The following is a 24,685-nucleotide window of genomic DNA, read 5'->3' as shown; positions in this document are numbered from 1 at the left end:
GCCTCAGTTGCACGCGATGTCTTTCTACCCCCACCTCCAATTTATCAAGTTATGTTTCGAACCGTTTTCAACAATCCACCTGCACCAGGCAAAACATCACTGGGGCAAGGATAAACACCACCACCAACACCAGCAAAGCAAACAAAAGGAGGTGAGCTGCCGCTGCAGTTAACTCACACCCCCCCCTTGACTTGCGGACCAGGTGGGCAACAATCCATTTTAAATACCTAAACCTCCAGGACTGAGGGGAGGGCAGTGGGGAAATCAGAGATGCCTGGAAGGGAGGAAGGTGAACACCCACAGCAGTTCTTACTCCCTGCGTATTTTCAGTCTTGTACTGAATCCAGAAACTGTTCTGAGTACATGCAGATCTAACTAGCATTGCCCTACTACATAGGAACACTGTGATATGGAGGCGCCTGGCTCCAAGGCCAATGTGTTTGCCATAAGAAACGTTAATTTTACTAATCACTGAAGCTGAAGTTTTGATTTCTCTTGGCCTCCTTCTGTCTCCAGTTACATTTTTAGTAATCGTTTCATAGTAGTGCAGACAGAGCCCTCATCTCAAATGTCAACAGGGCAGTGGTATTTAGACACTCACGTGTGGTATTTAGATACTTACATGAAGGCTCAAAAATTCAGTATGATTTTTTTTCCTATAGTACCAAATAAATGGAAAACATTTCCAAGTTGTGAAAGTAATTCTGACGCAGTACATGGAGAACATTTTGCTGTAATTTACTACCAGGCAAATGAAAATGACCCAGCCTAAGCAATCACATTAGCACATTGTCTGTAAACCCACAGCATTAATCAGTCCTTAGACTATAAAAGAAAGGAGGGGACTCCCCTGGTGGCGCAGTGTTTAAGAAGCCACCTGCCAATGCAGGGGACACGGGTTCGATCCCTGGTCCAGGAAGTGCTGCAGAGCAACTAAGCCGGTGCACCGCAACCACTGAGCCTGCGCTCTAGAGACCGTGAGCTACAACTATTGAGCCCATGTGCCACAACTACTGAAGCCCGTGTGCCTAGAGCCCGTGCTCCGCAACAAGAGAAGCCACTGCACTGAGAAGCCCTCGCACAGCAACAAAGACCCAATGCAGCCAATCAATCAATCAAACCATCAATAAATTTATAAAAGAAAGGAGGTTCTGGCCTGATCGTCCAGAATCTGAAATAGGACAACTCACACTCTGCACATTCTACTCCCAGTAAACCCTGGGTATGTTCTTCCATGGATGGATGGTTCTTTTCCATGAACCTGATGAATGTACAACTCTCAATTCTTTTTTCAATCTGTATCCAATCAGAAACAAGACAGAACAAGGACAGATCCTACACACAGCCTCCTGTGGGAGCAAAAATGAATCCTATGAGCCTGCTCACAACTAGACCCAAATATTTACACAGGCAGACCTTGTCGTATTGCATGTTCCTCTATTGTACTTTACAGATATTATGTTTACAAATTGAAGGGTTCCGGTAACCCTGCATTTAGCAAGTCTATCAGCGCCATTTTTCCAACGGCATTTGCTCCTTTTGTGTCTCTGTGTCACATTTCTGGTACTTATCACAATATTTCACACCCGCCACCAACAAAACGATGATGGAGGCTCAGATGATGGTTAGCAATTTTTAGCAATATTTTTTAAATTAAGGTGTGTATATTGTATATTAGACATAATGCTATTGCACACTTAATAGACTACATAACTGCTATGTGCACTGGGAGACAAAGTAATTCACATGACGCACTTTACTGCACTACTTGCTTCACTGTGGTGGTCTGGAACCGAACCTGCAGTATCTCCGCGGTATGCCTGTATGTGCAGTTTTAGTTTTTTTTTTTAAAAAAAAAGGAAAAAAAAATTAGACTTGTCTAAAGTTGATACCATCATCTATTAAAAAAAAAAAGGTGGGGTGGGTGCTCTATGTGAAGTAATGCAACTATCACCACAGCCCGTCTTCCAGCCGGTTGCATCTCCGTGGCCTGGGCTCTAAACTAGTGGTTTTCAGATCCTGGGCTATGAATTCCTTATAGTAGGCAGGGCGTGGAGGTGATCTTGGAGCTTTCTTAAGAGGTTCACAATTCCATATACACAAAAGCACTGTTTGCTAACAGAATAAATCATGTCTAACCTATGTTGAATGTGTCAAAACCTACGTAAATACTAATGTGATTAAATAAATGTGGGAACTTAAAGTGTTAATTCATTGTAGTTCTCTTATCTCCACTACTATTTGCTCAGTGGTGCCTAAGATTACAGATTTTGCCAAGGTTTTTTTTTCTTTTTATCAGAAAGAAGTTGTGTCAGCCTGAGATAGTTACTGACGGGGAAGGGACATGAAGAAATCATTTGGGGTGTGAAACCCCCTAGATCTTGATGTGGATAGTAGTTACATAGGTGTGCATAATAATTAAAAATGCATCAAGCTATACCCTTAACATTTGTGCATTTTACTGTATGCTAACTATGCCTCAATAAAAAAGGGGGCTCTTCTTATTCAAATAGGTTGAAACCACTATCCCCCAAATCCAGGCCATGATGAAATTTTTCCCACCTGTGGCAAATGGAAAACAAGAAAATACTGTAATGAGTTTGTGATAAAGCTAAATTTAGTTAACTCAAAGAAACATCTTTATTCTGAGAATCTTTCCCACTTTTTCTGGTATCATTTATTCTGAGGACTCTTCCTATTCTTTACGGTATTGTAATCTCATTTCTGTAAATACACATAATGATAATAAATGATAGTGGTTCTTTCTCTTTTTATTTTTGTAGGTTTTTTTTAATATTTATTTATTTGGCTGCACCAGGTCTTTGTTGCTGCACGCAGGGCTTTCTCTAGTTGCGGCAAGTGGGGGCTACTCTTCATTTCAGTGCATGGGCTTCTCATTGCGGTGGCTTCTCTTGTTGTGGAGTACAGGCTTTAGGCACGCAGGTTTTCATAGTTGTGGCACTCAGGCTCAGTAGTTGTGGCTCGCAGGCTCTAGAGCACAGGCTCAGTAGTTGTGGCTCGCGGGCTCTAGAGCACAGGCTCAGTAGTTGTGGCGCACAGGCTCTAGAGCACAGGCTCAGTAGTTGTGGCACATGGACTTAGTTGTCCCGAGGCATGTGGGATTGTCCCAGACCAGGGACTGAACCTGTGTCCCCTGCAGGGGGATTCTTAACCACTGTGCCACCAGGGAGTCCTGTAGTTTTCTTTTAGTATTGTTTGGTGTGGTTTAATACCTTTACCTGGAAAATTAAAAAGCTGGTCACTCACTTTTGTTTTTTCTCTCTCCCAGCGACCTCCAAAGGGGAGGGTCCTCACAGAGCCCTGATAAGGTCCTTGAAGAGGGGACCTAAATTTATGTCCAAATGCAGCACATACACAATAAAAATATTATAAAATATCACATCTCAGAGGAAGCAGAGCAGAGACTCTCGGGAGCCCATCCACACCTGCAGCTAAGGATTCCACTCCTGATCTTCAGACCAGGAGTTCAACTGTCAAACACTCGGTTGAGTTTAATTAAGAGAAAAGTCACCACCAGTATCCCAAATAGACATAGACACTTCAAACAAACTAACTCTCCTACTACTCATATAGCTCATCTCTTTGTGATCAACATTATGACTTTAACACATTTTTGGTTTTTTTTCTCAAGGAGAATTTCTGACAAGGTGTTAGGAAACTGTGTTACCTGTAAAATCCCTTGAGGTTCACTCTGTCCTTTATCAGGTCAGCTGCCTGAACGATGATAATATTCCTCAATGCTCTTCCCGCACAAGAAGAATTCTCTCCATAAATCTACAAGGAAAAGACGAAGACTCACTGAGAATTCAGAACAATAAGGTGACAATTTGTAAGCTGCCAATGACACATTATATAGAAAAAAATTATAGCCAAGTCCCTAAGCTTAAAACACTTATGTCTTGGGGCTTCCTAGGTAGCGCAGTGGTTAAGAATCCGCCTGCCAACGTAGGGGACATGGGTTCGAGCCCTGCTCCAGGAAGATCCCACATGCCGCGGAGCAACGAAGCCCGTGCACCACAACTATTGAGCCTGCGCTTTAGAGCCTGTGAGCCACAACTGTTGAGCTCATGTGCTGCAACTACTGAAGCCCACATGCCTAGAGCCCGTGCTCCGCAACAAGAGAAGCCACAGTGATGAGGAGCCCACGCACCACAACGAAGAGTAGCCCCCACTCACTGCAACTAAAGAGAGCCCACACACAGCAAAAAAAAAAAAAAGACCCAACACAGCCAATTAAATAAATAAGAATTTAAAAAAAAAAAAAAACACTTATGTCTTAGCCTACATAGCTACAGACCTACAACTACCTATTTTATTTATTTTTGCTATTGGGCCACTTAAGCTATTATGCTATAATAACTATTTTCCAAATGCTAAACTGCTTTAACTATAAATAATTTCCTTTTACACAAACGTTCCAGGGCAAAATACCTGTTTGTTTTTTTCAATTACAATGTTTCTATCAATACAGCAAAATGAAGAATGTTTACATATGAACTCTGCCATATTGATCACACATACCTGTAAATGTCTTGGGAGATGGGAAAATAATTTTTTCCTATCTAGCAAGCATCTTGCACCATGACACAATTTGATAACAGGGTGCTGTCTGCTTTGCTTTTAAGCTTTACTCAGCTGCAGCGTTCAGAGTTAATTCTAAGCATCCTGGTTTCATCTACGTCATGATTCCACCTTGCAGATAAAAATTTCATATAGCTTCTTTTTGTTGAATCTTCCGATTCGCCCATATGCATCTCTGATTCTTGGAGGATGAAGGAGGGTATTCCTTAGATCTGGAGAGGTCTATGTCCCACTTTATAAACTACCTCCTTTCTCTATAATTGGCACCTTCGTCCACCGGGCAATGTTGCTTCACAAAGGAAGCTAGAGGAAAATGAACTCTTTTCCTAAGAAAAGGCTCATGAAAATGAACATATATTGAGGGTGCATGCTTACATCTGTTTACTTGTTTCTTTTTGGCACCTGAACTCTTTTTGCACCTACAAAATTTTGCACCTACAAAGTATTTTATATCTTCTCCCACAGCAAACAAATGGATAATACAGTGACTATAACTTAATTCAGAACACTTCAACCCTATCCTTATACTCCCTTAATTATCCTGTTACCACCTCCTAAACACAACCTAATGAGAAAATTAGAAGGACAGCAAATGATTTATTTTTAACATGGTAGATCTATTAAAAAATAAAAAACCTAAATCAGATAACAGAAAGTATTACCACAAAAGAAGTATGGTCAGCCAACATCTGACGAGTCCTGACAAGGAACCATTCACTCGGTCATTCAAAAACACTGAGCAGCTAGCAGGCCCCATTCTAGATGCTGGGGATGCAGTCGTGAACCAGGCCAAAAAGGTCCTGCCCTCACAAAGCTCACATCTCCTGTTATTCTAAAAAATGCAACCCCGACAGCTGATTTTTTAACACAGCACAATGAAGGCACCCCTACCTTGTTCCAATGAGCATTTGCGGATATTCTACTATTAGACGGCTATAAATATAAATAACCCCCTTTCACACAAACTTTTCAGGGTAAAATATCCACTATTTTTAAAATACAGTATTTCTACCATACAGCAAATTGAAAATATTTATATTATATATGAACTCTGTTCATAACGCATTCATGTAAAGGACTTGGAAAACAGGGATTTTTTCTTTTCCTATCGAGTGAACACCTTGCTCCACGACACCATTATCAGAGCATTTCACACACCTTCAGCCCTGTCATCCCAGGTGAAGGAGACAGTGTGGTCAGGAGTAACGGGAATAGCTACAGCTACAGAAAAATACTCCACTGGGATTTGTGAATCATTATTTCAGAAAATGCTGTAAGACAGAAAAGAATCATACCTGGGAAGGAGTATGTTCAAGGTATGGATTGGAAATTCTTCTTGATAGAGTCTATTTGGAAAGAAAGAAAAGGGGAAAATTAGAACCAAACAAATCTTTGTACCACAAGGACACAATATATGCAACCGCGGCGGGCCCTACAGTTGCCCAAGCCACAAACTGTCGTGGGCCATGGGTGGCTAACATCCTTCTTGTCATTCAGTGCAAAGATCTGGTCAGCATTCATCCCAACGGGACAGGATATTCCATGGGAACGGCTCCCAGTCTAGAGATTACAACTTTAAAAAGGGCAATAGAAAGACTGGGATGTCTGCGTGTCTACCACTTTATTCCCAGTGTGATTTTGCTTCCACTTCTCATTCTCCTTCCACTTCCACCTTCACCCATCTAATCCCAGCTCTCCTGCCTGTACACCTGGACTTCCATTTCAGCTTCCCAATGGACTTCCCTGGGCTCCAGCCACACCCCCTCAGGCCATCCTGCAAACCTCAACTGAACAAAAGTCCCTCTACAGCCCCCTCCACTGACAGTAGGTTTCTTCTTGCTTATACAGGTCGATCCAAACCCCAGCCTGCCCTTCTGAGCCCACTACAGCCTGCTTCCAACAGATTTCTCGTGTTCTCCTTTCACCTCCCTGCACGGCCCCTTTGATTCAACATGAGATCTACCCAGCAGAAGAACCTGCAACTCGCACCTGCCTCTGCTCACACCACCCTCCTCCACCTTCCCTGACACACCCCTGAACCACACTCAGGTCCAGGTCTGTGCGGTCACCTGTGGGTGAAGCTCCGCCCACCCGCCCCCGTCCCCTGGGGTTTGTCCCTCTTTGGAGCTCTTTGTTTTCTGACTGTGTTTGTGGCAGCTCCGGGGTGCCCTGCATCACAGGCTGTCTCTCTACACGTGCATCTGCCCCAACGCGTGCATAAGCCCCCTGAGGGCGTGCTGGCAGCTCCCTCTGCTCCGCTTTCACAGCCTCCGGCACACAACCTCACACAAAAATGGTTCTTTTTCTCTTCATTTATTACAGATATTTGTATTTCGGTATCAACTGAGTATTTGCTGAATGATTTGACGTGTAGGAGCTAACGTTTCCTACCTAACAACCCAGTAAGCAGCACCATCACTCACGTGCTTAAGCACAACGGAAAACTATTATCATTTCCCATTGCGGTTTAAGGAAAAGAAGAGAACCGAACACTTACGGCGCTTCCAACCCCTGTTCAGAAGCTCTTTACACCTCTATTCCAAAGCCGGCTGTCTTCTGAGATCCCAGAGTTTGTAGCCTGCCGCCCCCGCTTCCCAGAATCACTTACAAAACATATCCTACCGCTGACTGCTTTCCAGCATCTGAACCTTCCAGCAAATCTGAAGACAGAATTCCCATTCTGTCCCTTCCCCACCCCACACAGCTCCCATACTACTCCATCTTCTAATTAAACTGAAATAAATGTATGGACTCTTCTTCCAGAAGTGCCGATTGGTACACTCTACTAAAGATTTGCAACGGCTTCCAAAAAAATTTATAAGATAGATAAGCTATTTTTAATTATCATATTAAAACAAAACATCCACTCACCCCTTCTAGTCTAGTCTACACACATTCCCAGTGGGCCCTTCCTAGGCCTTCTGTCATCTGAGCCTTAGGCACTGTGTTCAGTTACTGAAATACTGAACGGCTTAAAATTTGCATCTACACCAGTTTATAGTTTGAAGATGAATCATCAGGATAAGTGACTTTCTTTTTCCCTAAATAGCCTTTTAAAAGTCAATATGGCAGGCCAGAACTGACAATCTTAATTACTCATCTAATTGCCTAAATCAGCTCAGAAAAGCAACTACTTCACATGATCTACTTAAAAAGAAAGCTCCCAGGTAGAAACAAGCTCTAAAGAACTAGGTGGGGGCACTTTCACAAAAGAAAGCAAACTGCTTCCTTTTTCTCTGCTGCCAACCCAAATCTGGCTGTCTCGGCACTAGTGTTACACGCGCACAATTCCACTTCACAGAAACGTCCCCCGTGGATGGCTTGTTACAAAAGATTGGTAAGATGAGTCAACAAAGGCACCGGGTCCTTCCATGCAGACTAGATAACAGTGTTAGATAAGCTCCCAGCCCACAGGGAATCCACCAGGGCAACCTAACAGGAACTGCCTTTTACAGGACACAATACCTAGATTTGTTGTCAGAAACTCCTGTGAAGCCCACTCTTCACTGGTCCCAGGGGAGCTGTGTTTCCTGAAAGCTCCAGGACAGCAGCTCTCAAACTCAGCTGAGCCAGGGAAGCCAAACGCTCTCTGCACGACTCCAGAGAGGACTGATGTGTTCAACTTAAAATAACGACCATAACTCTGTACTTTTTTTGAGAACACTTTATGTTAGCTGTTGGTATTGACTCAAAATAGCAAGTGCCGAAGACTTAAAGCAAAAAGAACACGGAGGAATGGGCCATCCATTACCTCATTTTTCATAGATGTTGTGAAAGTGTTGTTACGTAATTTTATTGGGGAAACGCCATGGGCCAACTTATAGGAATCTGAGAATGAATGCTCTACAGCACCTCACAGTGCTCTCTCAGCAGGTCCCTGAAACAGCAGCACAAGAACACCCTTGAAGATGCTCCTCCCTTCAATTCAATGTTCTTTCCCTGATATTCAGTTGCTCAGCTGTTTTCAGCCCATCCTGGATTTCCTTGGTTTCGTTTCTCTTCTCAGCATTTCAGGGCTTCATCTCATCACTCCTGTGGCAACAAACCTCTATTCATTTCCCTTTTGAAGCACCTACTGAGCTCCTTGCCAGGCACAGTGGGAGTTCCAGAAACATACATGTGAAGAAGATACCATCCTCTAATTTAGAAATCCATTTACCAGAAGACACAGGATCTAAAGAACATTCTAAGCCCATAAGGTCTCTTGCTTCTTCCTGATTTCCTATCAGTTTACTCTATAATCTTGAGTGTCTAGTCCAATTGATGCAGGCATCCTCTTTTAAATGGTTCTCACCACGATATCTCAAATATAATGCCCAGGTGAGATGATTCGTTTTCCTCCTTTATTTGCAATTTCCTAGAATTACTTAAGCTAGATGCGATGATTCTTTCTTACACAGACCATAGAGAGAAGACCAGTAACAATACAAATGAAATTAGATTTTAATTCAAATTTATCTTCTCCTTTCCAATTTAATGAACCATAGAAAATGATTCCCTAAATGATTCCGTGCAAACCTCATATTTTAAACATGTGTTAGAAAATTGCAACCCTTTAATATTCACAAATGAACTTCCAGAAAAAAAATGGCATAACTCAGAAGGATAACTGATTAGCAATCATATATTATTTTAATTTTTTTTTTTTTTAAGTTAGGTGTCCACTAAAGTTAAACTGTAATAGTCTCTAAGGCTGGGTCTGAATCAAACATGGAACTCATTTCAGAGTCACTGGAAATACTGTGCTAAACTATATGGTAGACTTAAGGCACATTTTAAAATCAGCTCTTAAAGGATATGCCTTAATACTCTCCTTGGATTGAATTAAAATACTTAGGCTAGGGACTTCCTAGGTGGCACAGTGGTTAGGAATCTGCCTGCCAATGCAGGGGACATGGATTCGAGCCCTGGTCCAGGAAGATCCTACATTGCCTCGGAGCAACTAAGCCCATGTGCCACAACTAGACAAAGCCCATGTGCAGCAGCGAAGACCCAATACAGCCAATTAATTAATTAATTAATTTTAAAAAATACTTAGGCTATACGGGGAGAGGGAAAGGAAAGGAAGAAGACCGAAGAACTACCAAATTTGTTGATAACGTGATAATTCAATTCCCAACTTTTTGTCACCTTCAGCCACTGTCCTTTACCCACTCTGAGTGACCAAGTAGAAATGAAGATGTTACCGTGGAATAAGTATACTTAGATTTCTTATAATTCTAAGAAGCAAAAAGTTCCATAAGTAACTAGAGGGCACAGGTGTTAAGACATTAGGGACTAAAACAATTAAGGCTGTGATTCTGTAGGTTGTGCCATAGAGTTCTAAGACCTGGGCCCGGGGTGGGGGGGTTCCTTTTCAAGCCCCAGCATACACTTGCATCTCTCAAGTGAAAAGGACAGACTCCCACCCAGCCAGGATGTTGGCTTGAGAAGGACACGGTCATCACAAGTTCAGCATAATGCAAACTGGAGACATGAATCGAGCGCTGACGTGGGAGCACAGGGCTGGGCACCACAACCCTTTCTGCAAACTCTGATCCCAATTCAGGCCCAACCATTCCTCAGGGCTCCAAGGGATGTATGTGCTCCCAAAGTCAGTCACAGCCACAGAGGCCACTTGTAACAATATCTTCTCAACACAGCCTGGCCAAACCAAAGTCCATGATGTTCTCAAAATCAGATTTTTCCTCTGCCCTGTGATGTGTTAAGAAAACAGAATGAAAGGGAAGGTGGCAGAAATGCTTACCGAGCACCTCCTTTGTCTTAAGCACTTTCCCATATTAGGAACTGCACCCGCCTATTCATACCTCTACAGACAAGAGCCCCGAGGTTCAGAGAAATTAAGGAATTCACTTAAGGCCCCAGAGCTGGAAAGTTACACAGCCAGGGCTGGAAGAAAATTTTGATTGAATCCTAAGCCACCACTACTGTAACATGCTGCATGTTACCAAAGAACAAATGAGTTTCTACTGTGTGCTAGAAACTGTACTCAATATTTCACATGCAACATATTGCTTAATTTTTGAAAAACTACGAGGTATTATTAACCCCATTTTGCAGATGACAAAACTAGACTTAAAGACGTTGAGAAATTCACCCACGTTTGCAACCCAAGCCTGTCTTTAGTTACTTCCCCATACGTTTATCTTATAACATAGAATGTGCTGATTTAAGAACAACATGACAAACAAGTGCAGATAACTGCATGAGGACATCACAGACAGTAGTTCCTTCTAGATCCCGAGGTTCTTAACCCTGGATGTAAATTAGAACCACCTGGGAAACAGAAGAAATAATCAAACAGGAGCTCAGGCCCACAGAATTAGAACCTACAGGAGAGAGGCCTGAGTGGGTTTTTTCCAAGCTCCTCAAAGTAGTTTTAACGTGCACCCTGGTTTGAGAAAAACTGTAAAAATCAGCGGTTGAAACTGACGATCTGAACCTCTCATATCCACCTTTGCTATGAAGCCTGACACACTCCCCAAGTGTTGCCTCCCTCACACGCCCGGCTGAGATCTGAACACAGCAGAGGTGCAAGTCATCTGAACAATAGCCCTGGGGTCTGTGTCTGAGCTTCTAAGTCTGGCTTGTGTAGAACAAAGAGCCAGTGTCTCAGTAAATCCCACCCTGCACCTGTTCTTGTGGTGTGTGTTTTCAATCTGCCCCATCCCAGACACAGCCTTAAGCCCAGGTACCTCACGTCTGCAGAGCAGCACCGTACCTACATGCCTTCTGAAAGGACACCCCCCTTTTAATGGTATCCGCAGCATTAGACTTAATTTTACTTCTCACTATGAAAGGACTCTCTTCTAGTATAAACATGTTTGCCCCACTTACAAGCTAAAGGAGAAAATTAAAGTGGGGCCTAGGAATACTTACGAATATTTCGCAATCTCGCCTGCCCAGGGAGACAAAATCAGCAAGAACCAGCAGCTTCCGGGGAAATATATACAATAGGTACTACAGAAACAGTCCCCAAAGTGTCATCAATGTGATTTTATTCATTCCTTGGGAAAGTATCTTTCTTCTCACTGTGTTTACAAACAAGAGAATGATTTTGCCTAACAGGGTAGGCTTCCTTGGTTAATGCAATCACAGAAAAGCCTTCACAATTTAGGAATCAAGTCACTAAAGATTTTAGATCAACAGTTAAGTTGGCAGCTTACTTATCTCCACTTGTCACTGAACTCCCTACCTGCAGTAACATCAACCCGCCCAGTCACACCTGGACTCCAACAGGAACCTTTTCCACAGCAGCCAACGTGAAGAAGCTCCCACCAGCCAAATCTGGGATGATCTGAGCAGCGAAACAATGAAAGTATTGCATTAAACCAGTAGGATAAATACCCCTAAGTCCATACTGATATAAATCATTGAATAAACAAACATAGGGTGGGTGGCAAGGTGGGGAGACAGCTCTTCCTTATAGAATTCTTTCAATTACTAAATCCAGTGAAAGGAGGCCAAGAGAATATCACCATTAGGCAAAGAACACAGTTCTAAATGAATGTCACAGGCAAGGATCATCAATGGGGACTTCCCTGGTGCTATTACTCTTCCTCGGGCCGCATCGCAGCTGCCAGTAATCAACAGTTAACTACCGGGATTTCCCTGGTGGCGCAGTGGTTAAGAATCTGACTGCCAAGGCAGGGGACAAGGGATCGATCCCTGGTCCAGGAAGATCCCACATGCTGTGGAACAACTAAGTCCGTGTGCCACAACTACTGAGCCTGCACTCTACAGCCCGTGAGCCACAGCTACCGAGGCCATGCACCACAACTACTGAAGCCCACGAGCCTAGAGCCCGTGCTCCACAACAAAGAGAAGCCAGTGCAACTGAGAAGCCGGCGCACCACAGTGAAGAGGAGCCTCGGCTCCCCACAACTAGAGAAAGCCCCGTGCACAGCAATGAAGATCCAACACAGCCAAAAATAAATAAATAAATAAAATGATAAATAAATCTAAAAAAAAAAAAACATCAATGGATGCCAAAATGAGCGAAGAAACATATGGTGAGACACAATATCTGCATGGTGTCACAGTGTCTCCCCACAAGCCATTCAGGAGCACTGAGGAAAAAATAGCAACCTTTCAGGGGGGATTCGCAGACACCTTCTTAACGAAGTGATAAAAGTTATTACCAATCATGAGACTTGACATCAATTGCCTGCCGATAGGATACCCTGAGAAAGGCACTTTTAGGGTATTTTTGTCAAAGTGCATACCCGAATTTAATGAGAAACGTCAGACAGCTCCAGGTGGAAGGATGTTCTTCAATATAACTAGCTTGTACTCTGCAAAAACTGTCAAGGCTATGAAAGACCAAGAAAAACTGAGGGTCTGATCCCCGACCCGAGGAGAACAAAGAAAACCGACAGGGAAACGCAGTGTGATTCTGGACGAGGGTCAGGGCCTGAGTAGGACGGCTGAAGAGAGTGAGCGAGGTCTGTGTTTCAGTTACCCGAGTGCCAGTGCAGGTTTTGACAAGTGCACCGTGGTTATTTAAAACGTTAACACTTGGGGAAGCTGGGTGATGGGTTATAAGGCAAGTCTCCTGGTATTATTTGTTTAAGTCTGAAATTATTTCAAAATGAAAAATTTTAAAAAAAGGCCTCTTTCCACAAACAAATCCTCAAAAAACATTCAAATATTATTTCAAAATACAGTATCTATTTCTTTACTAAACGCTGCTCTCACCACAACCTCATCATCGTAGGCCGCCCAACAGAATGACCCTCCTTGACCACTCTGGCCTTCAGCACCTTTACACAAATCAGATGGACCTCCCTAAAATGTCTCCTTACATATCACCTTGTGACTTACAAAATAAAATTCATTTTAAAACAGTTTGCTCCCTACGTGCTCACAGACAATATCCCAAGACTTTACCCACATGGCCAATCCCCTCAACGTCTACATAATCTACTTGTCAGTATTTGCCACGAATATGCCTCCCGGCTCATTTCCACGTGCAGATCATCTCTCCTCAACCACCCTCGTAAACACCCGGAGGGACTTCAACCTTCTGTCAATCTAGGACCTTCTACAGTGTACAGCAGGGACTGCAAGCCAGTGGCGACCTCTTCCCATTGCCACACCGCCTGGTGATTCGGACTCTCAAGCCAAGTAGTAAGGCCTGACATCACCGCCTCAAAACCTATGAAACCCCTGGACAACTCTGCCACCCTTCCCCTCCTGCTTTCTCTAGTTTCTTAACTCTGTCTTAAGTGGTCACATATGAAGCAAGAGTATATACAGAGTATATATTTATACACTGAATAATTTGTGTGCTTGTTTTAAAGCTTAAAGATCCACTTGAATACCAATTATTTCTTTGTAATGGAAAACACTTCAATAAGTCACTTTGTGTGGGGTCTTCAACAGGAAATAATCACTTTTCCTTTCCTATATTAATGCCAAGTCAGAAATAAGCAAAAGAAACACACCCTGGAATAGGTATCTTGCTTCCCTTCATTGGCTCTGGAAATAAATTAGTCTCTTAGGAACTTCCCTGGTGGCTCAGTGGTTAAGAATGCACCTGCCAATGCAGGGGACATGGGTTCAAGCCCTGGTGTAGGAAGATCCCACATGCTGCAGAGCAACTAAGCCCGTGAGCCACAACTACTGAGCCTGCATGCTGCAACTACTGAAGCCCACACACCCAGAGCCTGTGATTTGCAACAAGAGAAGCCCCTGCTCTCTGCAACTAGAGAAAGCCCGTGTGCAGCAATGAAGACCCAATGTAGCCAATAAATAATAAAGTTCTTTTAAAAAATAAATAAATGAACATGTTCCAGTCTCTTGCAATAAAAAAATAAAAATAAATTAGTCTTTTAGATGTTTCTTGTCAATTAGTACATTAACGCTGCAAAACGATAAAGGTAGTAACCAGTCTTCTGGCAGAAGGAAAACTTACAAACTATTCCTGGTTTTTATTTCTTGATTACTCAACTAAGCCATACAGAGAACCTCAGAAATACAGCACCACTAAAGACATCCCAAGGTCTCCCGGCACACTCCACAGCCTTCATCTAAGCGATGTGAGGCAGGTGGGAAGCTGGATTAGGGGCCACAGGCCAAACCAGAAGCCTCACTGGGTTCATGGTGTTACTGGAACACAGTTGTGCCCCTGTGTTTACATATGGCCTCTGGCTGTTTTCCTAACAAAAATATTCACTCTCTAGCCTTTGACAGAAAAAGTTTACTAGTCCTGCTCTAGATTATCAAATTCTACAGAGCAGGGGGAGCTCTGTAATCACCCCAGCAATATATTCCAGTGAGTAACCAGTTATTGGTAAGAATATGTTTCACTTTGAACCAAATGATCTCTCACTGCCATTTAAGGTTATTTCCTCCAAAACTGTTGAAGGCACATTTCCATCTTCACTGACATGTTACATAAAAGCAAGAAATAGGTCAAAACAATTACTGGCTCCCAAGATTAAAACAAACAAGAAGCAATTAGTTTCACCAACTCCTTTTAAGTTAGGAATTTCCAATCTATACTGTAATGCAGTCCAATAAGTCCAAGAACACATTTCAAACACCTAAATCTTGCACACAATATTCTCTCTGCTTGGAATGCCTTTCTCCTCGTACATCCAAGTTTCCATACAGTTTATGGTAAAATGTATTCATGTGCTCAAATCCCCACTCCCTGCCCGGTTACAATTTCGCTTTCAGTTACTTCAAAGCACTTCAGATTCCAAATACCTATTTACATTTAGATGTTCCCTAATTCATAATAAGAATCTTAAAGATAAGGTCTATATTCCATTCATATTTATAAATGTCCACAGTGTGTAAGACGATTCACTGCATATGATTAATTCTCATTAAATGTTTGTAAAAGAAAAAAAAAATCCAGCTCTTAATACCTTAATTCTTTTTACCTTCTGGAGTTTATGGCTCCTTACCGTGTGCACTGCCTCTTATTCTCCTGGGAGGCGGCCTGGCCTGGTGGTAGGAGCAGAGCTCTAAATTTGCATTGTTTAGACTCAAAACCCATCTGTACCCCTTAAAAGTTATGCATCTGTGGACAAATTAACTTCTTTGTACCTCTGTTTCCATCTCTTTAAATGGGAGAAGTAAAATCTGCGCATAAGGTTGTTGTAAGGGTTAAATGACTTAAAATAGTGGTTCTCAAATCACCTGCCTCAGAGTCACCCGGGGGGGTTATTAAACCAGATTGTTGGGCCCCATCCTAGAGGTTTTGGGTGCCATAGATCTGGGGCGAGGCTGTGAATCTTTCTAACAGGTTCCCAGAGGATGCTGATGGGCTACACTTTGAGCACCACTCACTTAAAATATTAGAAAGTTTACAAAAGTGCCCACTGCATAATACATGCTCAGTAAGTGTTCACTATTTTTTTTTAAAGAGGGAATTTTTTTGTTTGTTTTGGCTGCATGGCATGCGGAATCTTAGTTCTCCCACCACAGATCGAACCCATGCCCCCTACGGTGAAAGCACAGCGTCTTAACCACTGGGTCGCCAGAGAAGTCCCAGTAAGCGTTCACTATTGTTTGGGGGGGCTCAGCTAACCTGACTATCATTATGTACATTAATGTGGGTCTCCCCCACTACACTGTAAGCTTCTCCAGGGACAGGATTCTATCTTTTTCATCCACATCTCTAGGACACGGCAGAGTGCCTATGACAAAGCAAGGCCGGTGCTGCTCTGACAGAATTCTCTGCCTCTCACTGAAGGTTCCTCCTGGTCAGAGGAAAACTCTCCCATGGGCCACACGTGCAGGATTCTCACAGCAAGCGTCTTTTGGACACTGGCTCTTTCATTCATCCGCCTGAACCGTGGGGGTGAGGTCTCGTTTCCCATACTTGGGAGTCTGGAGGAGCTGACTCAGAATCAATCAGCTTTTATCAGAGTCTTGGGACTATGGTCCCTTCCCAAATGGATACAGAATTTCCATGGGCTTCTGTGATAAAAGCCTGCCACCGTCACTGTTTATCTATGAATTGACTGTACCTAAGGTTTTAAAGAAAAGTTTGATCTGGACACTGCCAAGTGGAAATCCTGTAATTCACTTTCAACTTATCCTGTCTCCTGGTTACCACCACTTACCTCCCTTAGTGTTCCCAAACCTTCCCGTTAATAATTCATTTTAGAACTTGAGAGGACCGATATTAACCGTGGCAGTTTACAGTTTCACATACACAACTTATACAATTCATGACACTTGCAATAACACGAGGGTGATGACACAGACCCTCTACCAATTGGCAAATGATCCCTAGAGCGGGGCTGAGATCCCACGTGCAGGCTTTCACTATCACAAGAGGTCATTTCCCTAGCCCCCCAGAAGTCATTTAAAGCAGCTGGGCACTCCATTACTGCCTTTCTTTCGCCATTCCAGTTTGAAAAAATCATTCTTTTGATGGAGGTAAAAACAGAGACATCTCATCTTGCCATTTGCCGCAAGGAGCAGGCCTATGCCTTCCTCCTCTTCTGGCTCTGATCACACACAAAACAGTGAGATCTGTCAGCCTCCACCTACTTCACAAGCCATCAGCGAGCAAGCACTGGAGTTCTATGGGCTCCTGAAACTTTCCTTATCCTGGCCCTCCTTCCTCTTGTGCGCTTTTCTTTAAATCTGAAAACTCACTTTACAGCCGCACCAGTCTCCCCTTCAATACATCCTAACAGCCATACGGTGGAATCAGACCTTCACTCACATCTTGTGTGGCCTTCCTCTAATGTTTCCCACAATGACGCCCTAACTGTCACTTCTCCTAACTTGCTGACGTCGGGTTCCACCACATGCAGGGGTCAAAACAGGGTCACTTTCTCCCCAGCCTCCCTCTCGGTCACGAGCAGAGTCTAATGAGCCTTGGGCTGCACTGGTGCCGACGAGTTTCTTGCCCTGACTGTACCCTCACTCTTTCGATGCCCTGATGCTGATTTAGAGCTCCTCCCACCACTGAATCCCCTTCATTCTAATCTTCTTGCCAAATTATTTCTTCCAATCTGTCTAGACATCCTTTCTTTTCTCTAACAAGTCATCACAGAGTCCTTCTTCGAAAGGTTGCCCTCCTCCCCCACAACTTTCTACTCCAGCACAGAGGCCGCCACAGTCCCAGCAAACAGAACCAGTGATCCCTTCAGCCAGAACGAGACACAGAGCACACACCCCGCAGGTCGTCCAGTGGCGCTGAGAAGTCCTGGAGTTCAAGGGGATCTCTAGTTCTCTGGCTTCCCTCTGGAAACCCCCCTTTCACCATAAGAAGCATCAGCAACTTCCAATCGGTTCTCCAAGCTCATGAGGGAGCCTTCCGGAATGTTACTAAAACCACCTGGCAGGTATTACTCTTCCTCGGCCCGATCTCAGCGGCTAGTAATCAACAGTTAACTACCGGGACTTTCCCTGGTGGCGCAGTGGTTAAGAATCCGCCTGCCAATGCAGGGGACACGGGTTCGAGCCCTGGGCCAGGAAGATCCCACATGCCGTGGAGCAGCTAAGCCCGTGCACCCACAACTACTGAGCCTGAGCTCTAGAGCCCGTGAGCCACAACTACTGAGCCCACATGCCACAACTACTGAAACTCAGCCTAGCGCCTGTGCTCCACAAGAGAAGCCACCACAATGAGAAGCCCGTGCACTGCAACAGAGTAGCCCCTGCTCTCTGCAACTAGAGAAAGCCCGCACACAGCAGTGAAGATCCAACACAGCCAATAAATTAAAAAAAAAAAAAAAAATTTCCATATATTTAAAAAAACAAACAAAAACAACTACCTCCTGTCTCCAAGCGTGGTCTGTACTGCAGCAGCCACGGCAGCACCTGAGCACTTCTGGGAAATGCAGAGTCTCAGGTACCACCCTGGATGCTCTCAAGCACAAGATGAAGCTTAACAAGACCCCCAGATGAATCACACCAAAGTAAAGTTTGCAACGCATTCCTCCATACTACCTAGATACGACATCCTGCTTCTGCTACAAGTGTTTTTAAATCAAGATATCAACAAAGGTCCTCCTAAAAAAGAATTATGTGGGCAAAATGAGTTCTGAAGATGTTGCTTACTTTCTTTTGCCTCCTTAAAGCTGAAAAATGCCGCTAAGCAAATTAAAGATGCTAAAGAATTCCTCTGGTAAATAAACCTGTTTAATCCAACATTTCTCGAACACATCGACCAAGGAATTTTAAAATTTTATCTATTTTTATAAATACCTGTTACCATCTCAAAGCACATTTATTGGTGTTAACAGAAAACAGTTAATTGAAATACTTGTCCCAGAGCCTAAGCACCTCCATTTGACAATACAAAGAACTGCACTGACTTCTCCAAACCTCTCCTGCTGGCCTGTTTACCAGCGACTCTAAAGCACATCTATTAATCAAGTTCAGATGTGATTTTGCCTCCTACCTTCTTGGTTAGGGAGGTCAAGCAGAGAGCAGCCTTGGTCCCAAAGGCTGGACATTATAAAGCCAAGAAGAACCAGGGAAAGAGGCCAAACCCTCTTTGAGAGCTACCTAACCCTCCAATTAAAGCAGCCTGTTACTGTCCCAAACTTTCTAGACATATTTTGCCTCCTCTCTTTACAATTTTTTCACTATCTAAGAGGAAGACAGGGACTTTCCTGGTGGACCAGTGGTTAAGAATCCGCCTGCCAATGCAGGGGACACGGGTTCGATCCTTAGCCCAGGAAGATCCCACATGCCGGGAAGCAACTAAGCCCATGCGCCACAACTACTGAGCCTGCATTCTAGAGCACTCAAGCCACAATTATTGAGCCTGTGTGCCACAACTACTGAAGCCCGTGCACCTAGAGCCCACAACAAGAAAAGTCACCAAAATGAGAAGCCCGTGCAACACAACAAAGAGTAGCCCCCGCTCGCCGCAACTAGAGAAAGCCTGTGTGCAGCAACAAAGACCCAACACAGCCAATCAATCAATCAATCAATCAATAAAGTTTTAAAAAAATTAAAAATAAGAGGAAGACATTCAGAGGCAGATTTACATATGTTCTGCTATATAAGATCCAAAAGCAACTCTGAGTTTTTTGTGTTCACCCCTCTTCTTAAAGCATAATCACTATAAGGGTACTTCATAAGGGGTTTCATTTTTAGCACTTCCTCAATTTTTAGTTTTAATCAAACTTTTTTTTCAACTTCATTTTAAACACCTACTGACCGCACTGTTTCTCCCTCCTATCTGCATGAAACTAGGTAACAAACTTAGTATCTTCTCTAACTTGACTCAGCTGAGCTACAGCCAATCAAGACCCTAAGTTTTTAAGAGGCCCCTTTCAAAGTATGTTAACATTGACCATTTGTTTCTAGAGAAAACTCCCAAAGTTAATGAAATGCCCTATATTCCAAAAGGAGGTGACTGCAGAATTAACTGACACAATGTATATAAATGACAGAGGAGGAGACATTTTGTTGGGGTATTTTTTACCATTTGAAAGCGTTTTACCATCCTTGGTTATCTAAAAACACTATGTGCTCTGTTACTCCTGCAGCTGCACTCCCTTCCTTCTCCTCCTCCTCCTCCTCCTAGTCCAGGTACCTGATGAAATGTTGTGCAGCTATTACAAATATTTTAAAGAACTTGTAATATGTGTAAGTATTTTGGTGAAAAGTAAAAAAAAAAAAAAAAAAAGTAAGTAAAACCAAAGAGGCAGTATAAAATCGATACTTAAAGAAAAAAAAAAAAGAGGGACTTCCCTGGTGGCGCAGTGCTTAAGAATCCATCTGCCAATGCAGGGGACACGGGTTCGACCCCTGGTCCAGGAAGATCCCACATGCCATGGAGCAACTGAGCCCGTGCGCCACAACTATTGAGCCTGCGCTCTAGAGCCCGTGCCTCACAACAACCAAGCCTGTGCTCTAGAGCCCTCGCCCTGCAACTACTGAAGCTCTCGCGCCTCGAGCCCGTGCTCTGCAACAAGAGAAGCCCCCTATCGCCACAACTAGAGAAAGCCCATGTGCAACAACGAAGACCAAATGCAGCCAAAAATAAATTAAAAAAAAAAAAAGAAAACATACCAAAATGCTAATAGTAATGGTCTTTGTGTGCTTGGCTACTGGTAGATTTGTTTCTTTCTCTCTTTTCAAACATTCAATTTTTCTATATTAAATATATTCCTTTTATAACCAGAAACAAAAGAGAAAACCTCTACTTATAACCCTATCCTCCACCTCCAACCCTCTAATGGAAAGGCAAGGTTACACAGACACAAATGGTGATTCTTTACATGTGCAGGATTAAGAACATGTCTACCATCAGGAGGAATCCAAACTTAAATTAGCTCTACTATATTTATGGGTTTGGGATGGAGAGATAAACCTCTAGGTAAAGAGCCAAGAAGATACGACAGGTTATAAAGATTCTGCTAGAAAGATGTTTTCACTTGTTCCCCCTGTCTTCTCCTTGGAGTCCATTTCACACCCTCCCTGCATGCCCTGCAGAGACATGAGCCTGGACGAGGCCCATGGAGAGGAAAAGGGTGACAGAAGATGAGGAGAGCATACAGTGGGGAAACTGCAAACACACTGCAACAAGAGATGGGGTGGCCCTGGCATAGTGGGTAAAGGATATAGACCAGAACTGCCCAAAGTTCTGATTCTAATAACCTCAGTGCTCAGTCAGTGTCTATTTTGTGGCCAGTTGGCTGAAGTGTTAGGACCGCTCTCTCACGCCATTCACCTTTCAATACTCAGAGCTAACAACATCTAAAGAAAACAATTCAGGAAGGAAATACCCCAAACTCAAATACCAATAACTTGGGAGTCCCCTGTGTTTGAATTTAATTGTCTGTACACAGCTAGGTTAGGTATCAGCCTCCAAGGGAAGAATGTAGAGACACAACGGATTATGATGTGATAGCTACATTTGTTACCAAGTCCAAGCTCGATCTGCTCGCTGCAGGACAGGCCAATGAATCGGAGACGAGGTGCTGAGGCAAGGAATATGACTTTTTTCGGAAAGCCGGCAGACCAAGAAGATGGCAGACTAGTGTCTCCTAAACACCATCATATGGGGTCTGGACGCCAGTTTTCTTTACAGAATCAGAGAGGGAGAGGCCGTGAGGAAGTAAAGTGAAAGGGCCATCCGTCTTGCAAAAGATCTCCGGGAATGACCAGCTCTGGTGAAGGGATATGTTAATTTCAACCTTCCACACAGGTGGGCAGGGCAGACTGTCTGCCTGAGAGCTGAACAGCGGGACGTGAGTTCCACATTCAGGCAGAGGGGCAGGGTTCCCAGAGGCAGGCCATCATGGATGATGACAATAACAAAAGTGGCGAAAAGCAAAGGTTAAAGTCAAAGAAACAGATCTAACGAGGAGTCCGGTTTAGCCCCACGCGGTTACGTATTTAATACCTGAGACAAAGCCATGTGGTCAATGTAGTTTCTAGTAAAATCTAACCCCCTCCTCACTACTCTCAGATATGCAAACTGCACATGCATTTTGTGATGAACTGTGACCCTGCCGTATACGACACTGGCTTCATAGCACCATCGGCAAGAAAGTGAGTTCTGGGCCTGGCCTCATGGCCTTCACTGTCCATCACATCCCTTCCTGAGTCCTGAGCACCAACTCTCCAGTTCAACACAAAAAAACGTCAGTGCTCAGACCTCAACATGCAGGTTGGGACGAAATCCTCAATCCATCAGAGGAAGAGGAGTTCTTAAAAAAAAGCCTGTAAATACATATTCAATGAACAACTTTTCCACACAGACCTTTCCCTGAAGGTAAGATGAAATCACCAAGGGAGTTGTTTGGCTAGGATGAAAACTATTTTAAAACTCATATACGGATGGTACATAAAACTGAATTAGACCAAAATCTCTGGAAAACCTAAGATGGAAACCTTTTCATTTTTCCTAAGAGATATGCCCCTCTCCAGGGTATGAGTCCTGCAGAAGTATTTCTACATCATTTTGAGTCTGACATTATGCGTGTCCCTTGAAATAAAAGGTTGAGACTCCTTTAAAAATAGTTACAAGAGGAACTGAGTTAACCAAGAATTTTCAAGAAAGAAGGAGTACATTCAGAAAGGGGACAGCAGGGAGCAAGTAACCAAAAATGTCCTTCTATTTCTACTGCATGTTTCAGAAGCATGAATTAGAAGACATTGGTTGAGTTAATGGAAAAACTTAGAACACTAAAATATCGTTAAAATCCTGGAGTAAAAACATGCCTGTTATAAAGCTTTTACACCCTTCTGGCTTTAAACCCGTATACAGCGCCGGAGACTGGATGTACAGCAATGTGCGTAAGCTTAACACTATTGAAATGTACACTTAAAAATGGTTACGATGGTAAATTTCACGTTACGCGTATTTTACCACAGTAAATTTTTAAAAAATTTTAAACTATACTTGATACGTTTTGAAATACCAAATTTACTTAAAAATGATAATCTCCAAAATTTAGTAAACAAACACCTAACTAAAGCCATACTATACACTTGAAGGCTCTTCTGGGGTATAACTTTGCCTGTGAATTGCCTGAGCCTCCAGGCCACGGGGCGATGCAATGCCTTGTCAAACCTATTTCTCAATTTCAATGAGGCTTTAAATGGCAACGTTAGAAATGTAATCACGAGCAAACGAAGCTCCAGGAGTTAATTACCACAACTGTGTACCCATGCTTCCTCCTTATACATATATTTAAATACATCACAAGAGTCATCAGAGGCATGGGTATAAATAAAGCCTTAAACAGGAAGGTGAAAGCGAGGCCTGTTCCACCTGCAGAGAACAGAACTTGGCTCTCTCCACTCTCACCCACATTTCTGCAGTCAAGATTCAATGCCCACAGAAGGTTTTCAAAAGTCAATCCGTATTTCTTATTGCTGACGACATGCGGCACACAAAGGGAAACCTGGTTTTGAAAGCTTTCCAATTATACCTTCATTCCAGGACTCATGGCAGGCTGTTCCTTTCACATAATTCTCACCTAAGCCCTGTGTCTCAAGCTGGACAACAAACACTTCGCCACAGTCGGTCCTATTCCCCATCGGGTGATGCGTTCAACTTTAAACCGCCTTCTCTCCGGCTCCCTCCCACTCTCCCAGGCCTGAGGTAGCAAGACACCACAAGGTGAGCACAGACACAGCTGGAATAAGCTGTGGCTGTTGTTTTTAAATCAATGCCTTTTAAGCTTTTTCGACTTTAGCCCACAACAGAAGGAGTACGTTTTAGGCCACACAAATACATGTAAATATGTTTATAATGGAAACAAAATGCTTTTAATCATCCCGTTATACAGCCTGCCAAAGGAGATACAACCTGAGCCCAGTGTTATTTTATATATATATTCATATTTTAAATGCTAACATTTCATTCCAATGATTCTACAATTCTCATGTTAAGGAGTCGATGAAAAAAACTTTTTTAAGCCACTTGAATCTGTAAAATATTCAATAGATATTTCAGTACTTATATACTTACCTGTTCAAAATCAGGCTGAACTGCATGACCATATACCTAGATGTTATATGTGTGTTTGTGTGGAGACAGAGAAACAGAGTAACTAACTAAACTTGGGGCCCAAAACAGCAGATTCAACACATGGGCCACGCCCAGTCATTGATTTTTTTTTTTTTTTTAAAGTAAAGCTGCTCTGTAAATGGACTATGCCCTGGTTTGCCAAAATAACCAACACTCAGTAATCTTACTTAAGGGAAAAACTATTTCAATAGAAGACTGGATAGATGTATTTGCCTTTGAAGCAAATTAAAGAGGGAGAAAAGAATACATATTACAAAAATCTCCTGTTCTTTTAAAAATATTGATTATTAATAGTAATAACGAAATAACATTAATAAGCAATAATGTTAATCATGAAATATTAATATGTTTAAATATTAATGCCACATTGTTAAAAGGGGGAGGGGGCTCCTAAAATCCTTCACAGAGGTAGGATGATTTATCATCCATGAGAACTTCCATTTTGGCTGTTTCTCTTTGAACAAAACAACAGGAGGAAAGAGTAAAGGGACTCAGTAATAATCATGAAAACTTAGTATCAAAAAAAAAAAGACATTAAGTGGCAGAAAAAAATTGACTATACTATGGCTTGGGGTGACAGAGTAAAACTAAAGCCCCAAATGTGGAGAC

At 42.9% G+C, this 24,685-nt stretch overlaps 1 protein-coding gene across 3 annotated transcripts in view; it reads right to left on the bottom strand.

Annotated features, from left to right (window-relative positions):
- Positions 1 to 24,685, bottom strand: part of RAPGEF5 (Rap guanine nucleotide exchange factor 5) — a 231,250-nt gene that overhangs the window by 183,254 nt on the left and 23,311 nt on the right. For all 3 annotated transcript variants that reach the window (XM_057730812.1, XM_057730810.1, XM_057730811.1), the window contains exons 2-3: positions 5,898 to 5,948; positions 3,689 to 3,795 (exon numbers count right to left, since the gene is read on the bottom strand). In XM_057730812.1, the coding sequence (XP_057586795.1) occupies positions 3,689 to 3,795; positions 5,898 to 5,948 (158 nt within the window). The remainder of the gene's footprint in view (positions 1 to 3,688; positions 3,796 to 5,897; positions 5,949 to 24,685) is intronic.

Source organism: Hippopotamus amphibius, chromosome 4 (genome assembly GCF_030028045.1).
Source record: "Hippopotamus amphibius kiboko isolate mHipAmp2 chromosome 4, mHipAmp2.hap2, whole genome shotgun sequence".
Classification (NCBI taxonomy): domain Eukaryota; kingdom Metazoa; phylum Chordata; class Mammalia; order Artiodactyla; family Hippopotamidae; genus Hippopotamus; species Hippopotamus amphibius.
The sequence above is the reverse complement of the archived record's forward strand: the minus strand, read 5'-3'. Positions and strand labels throughout refer to the sequence as shown.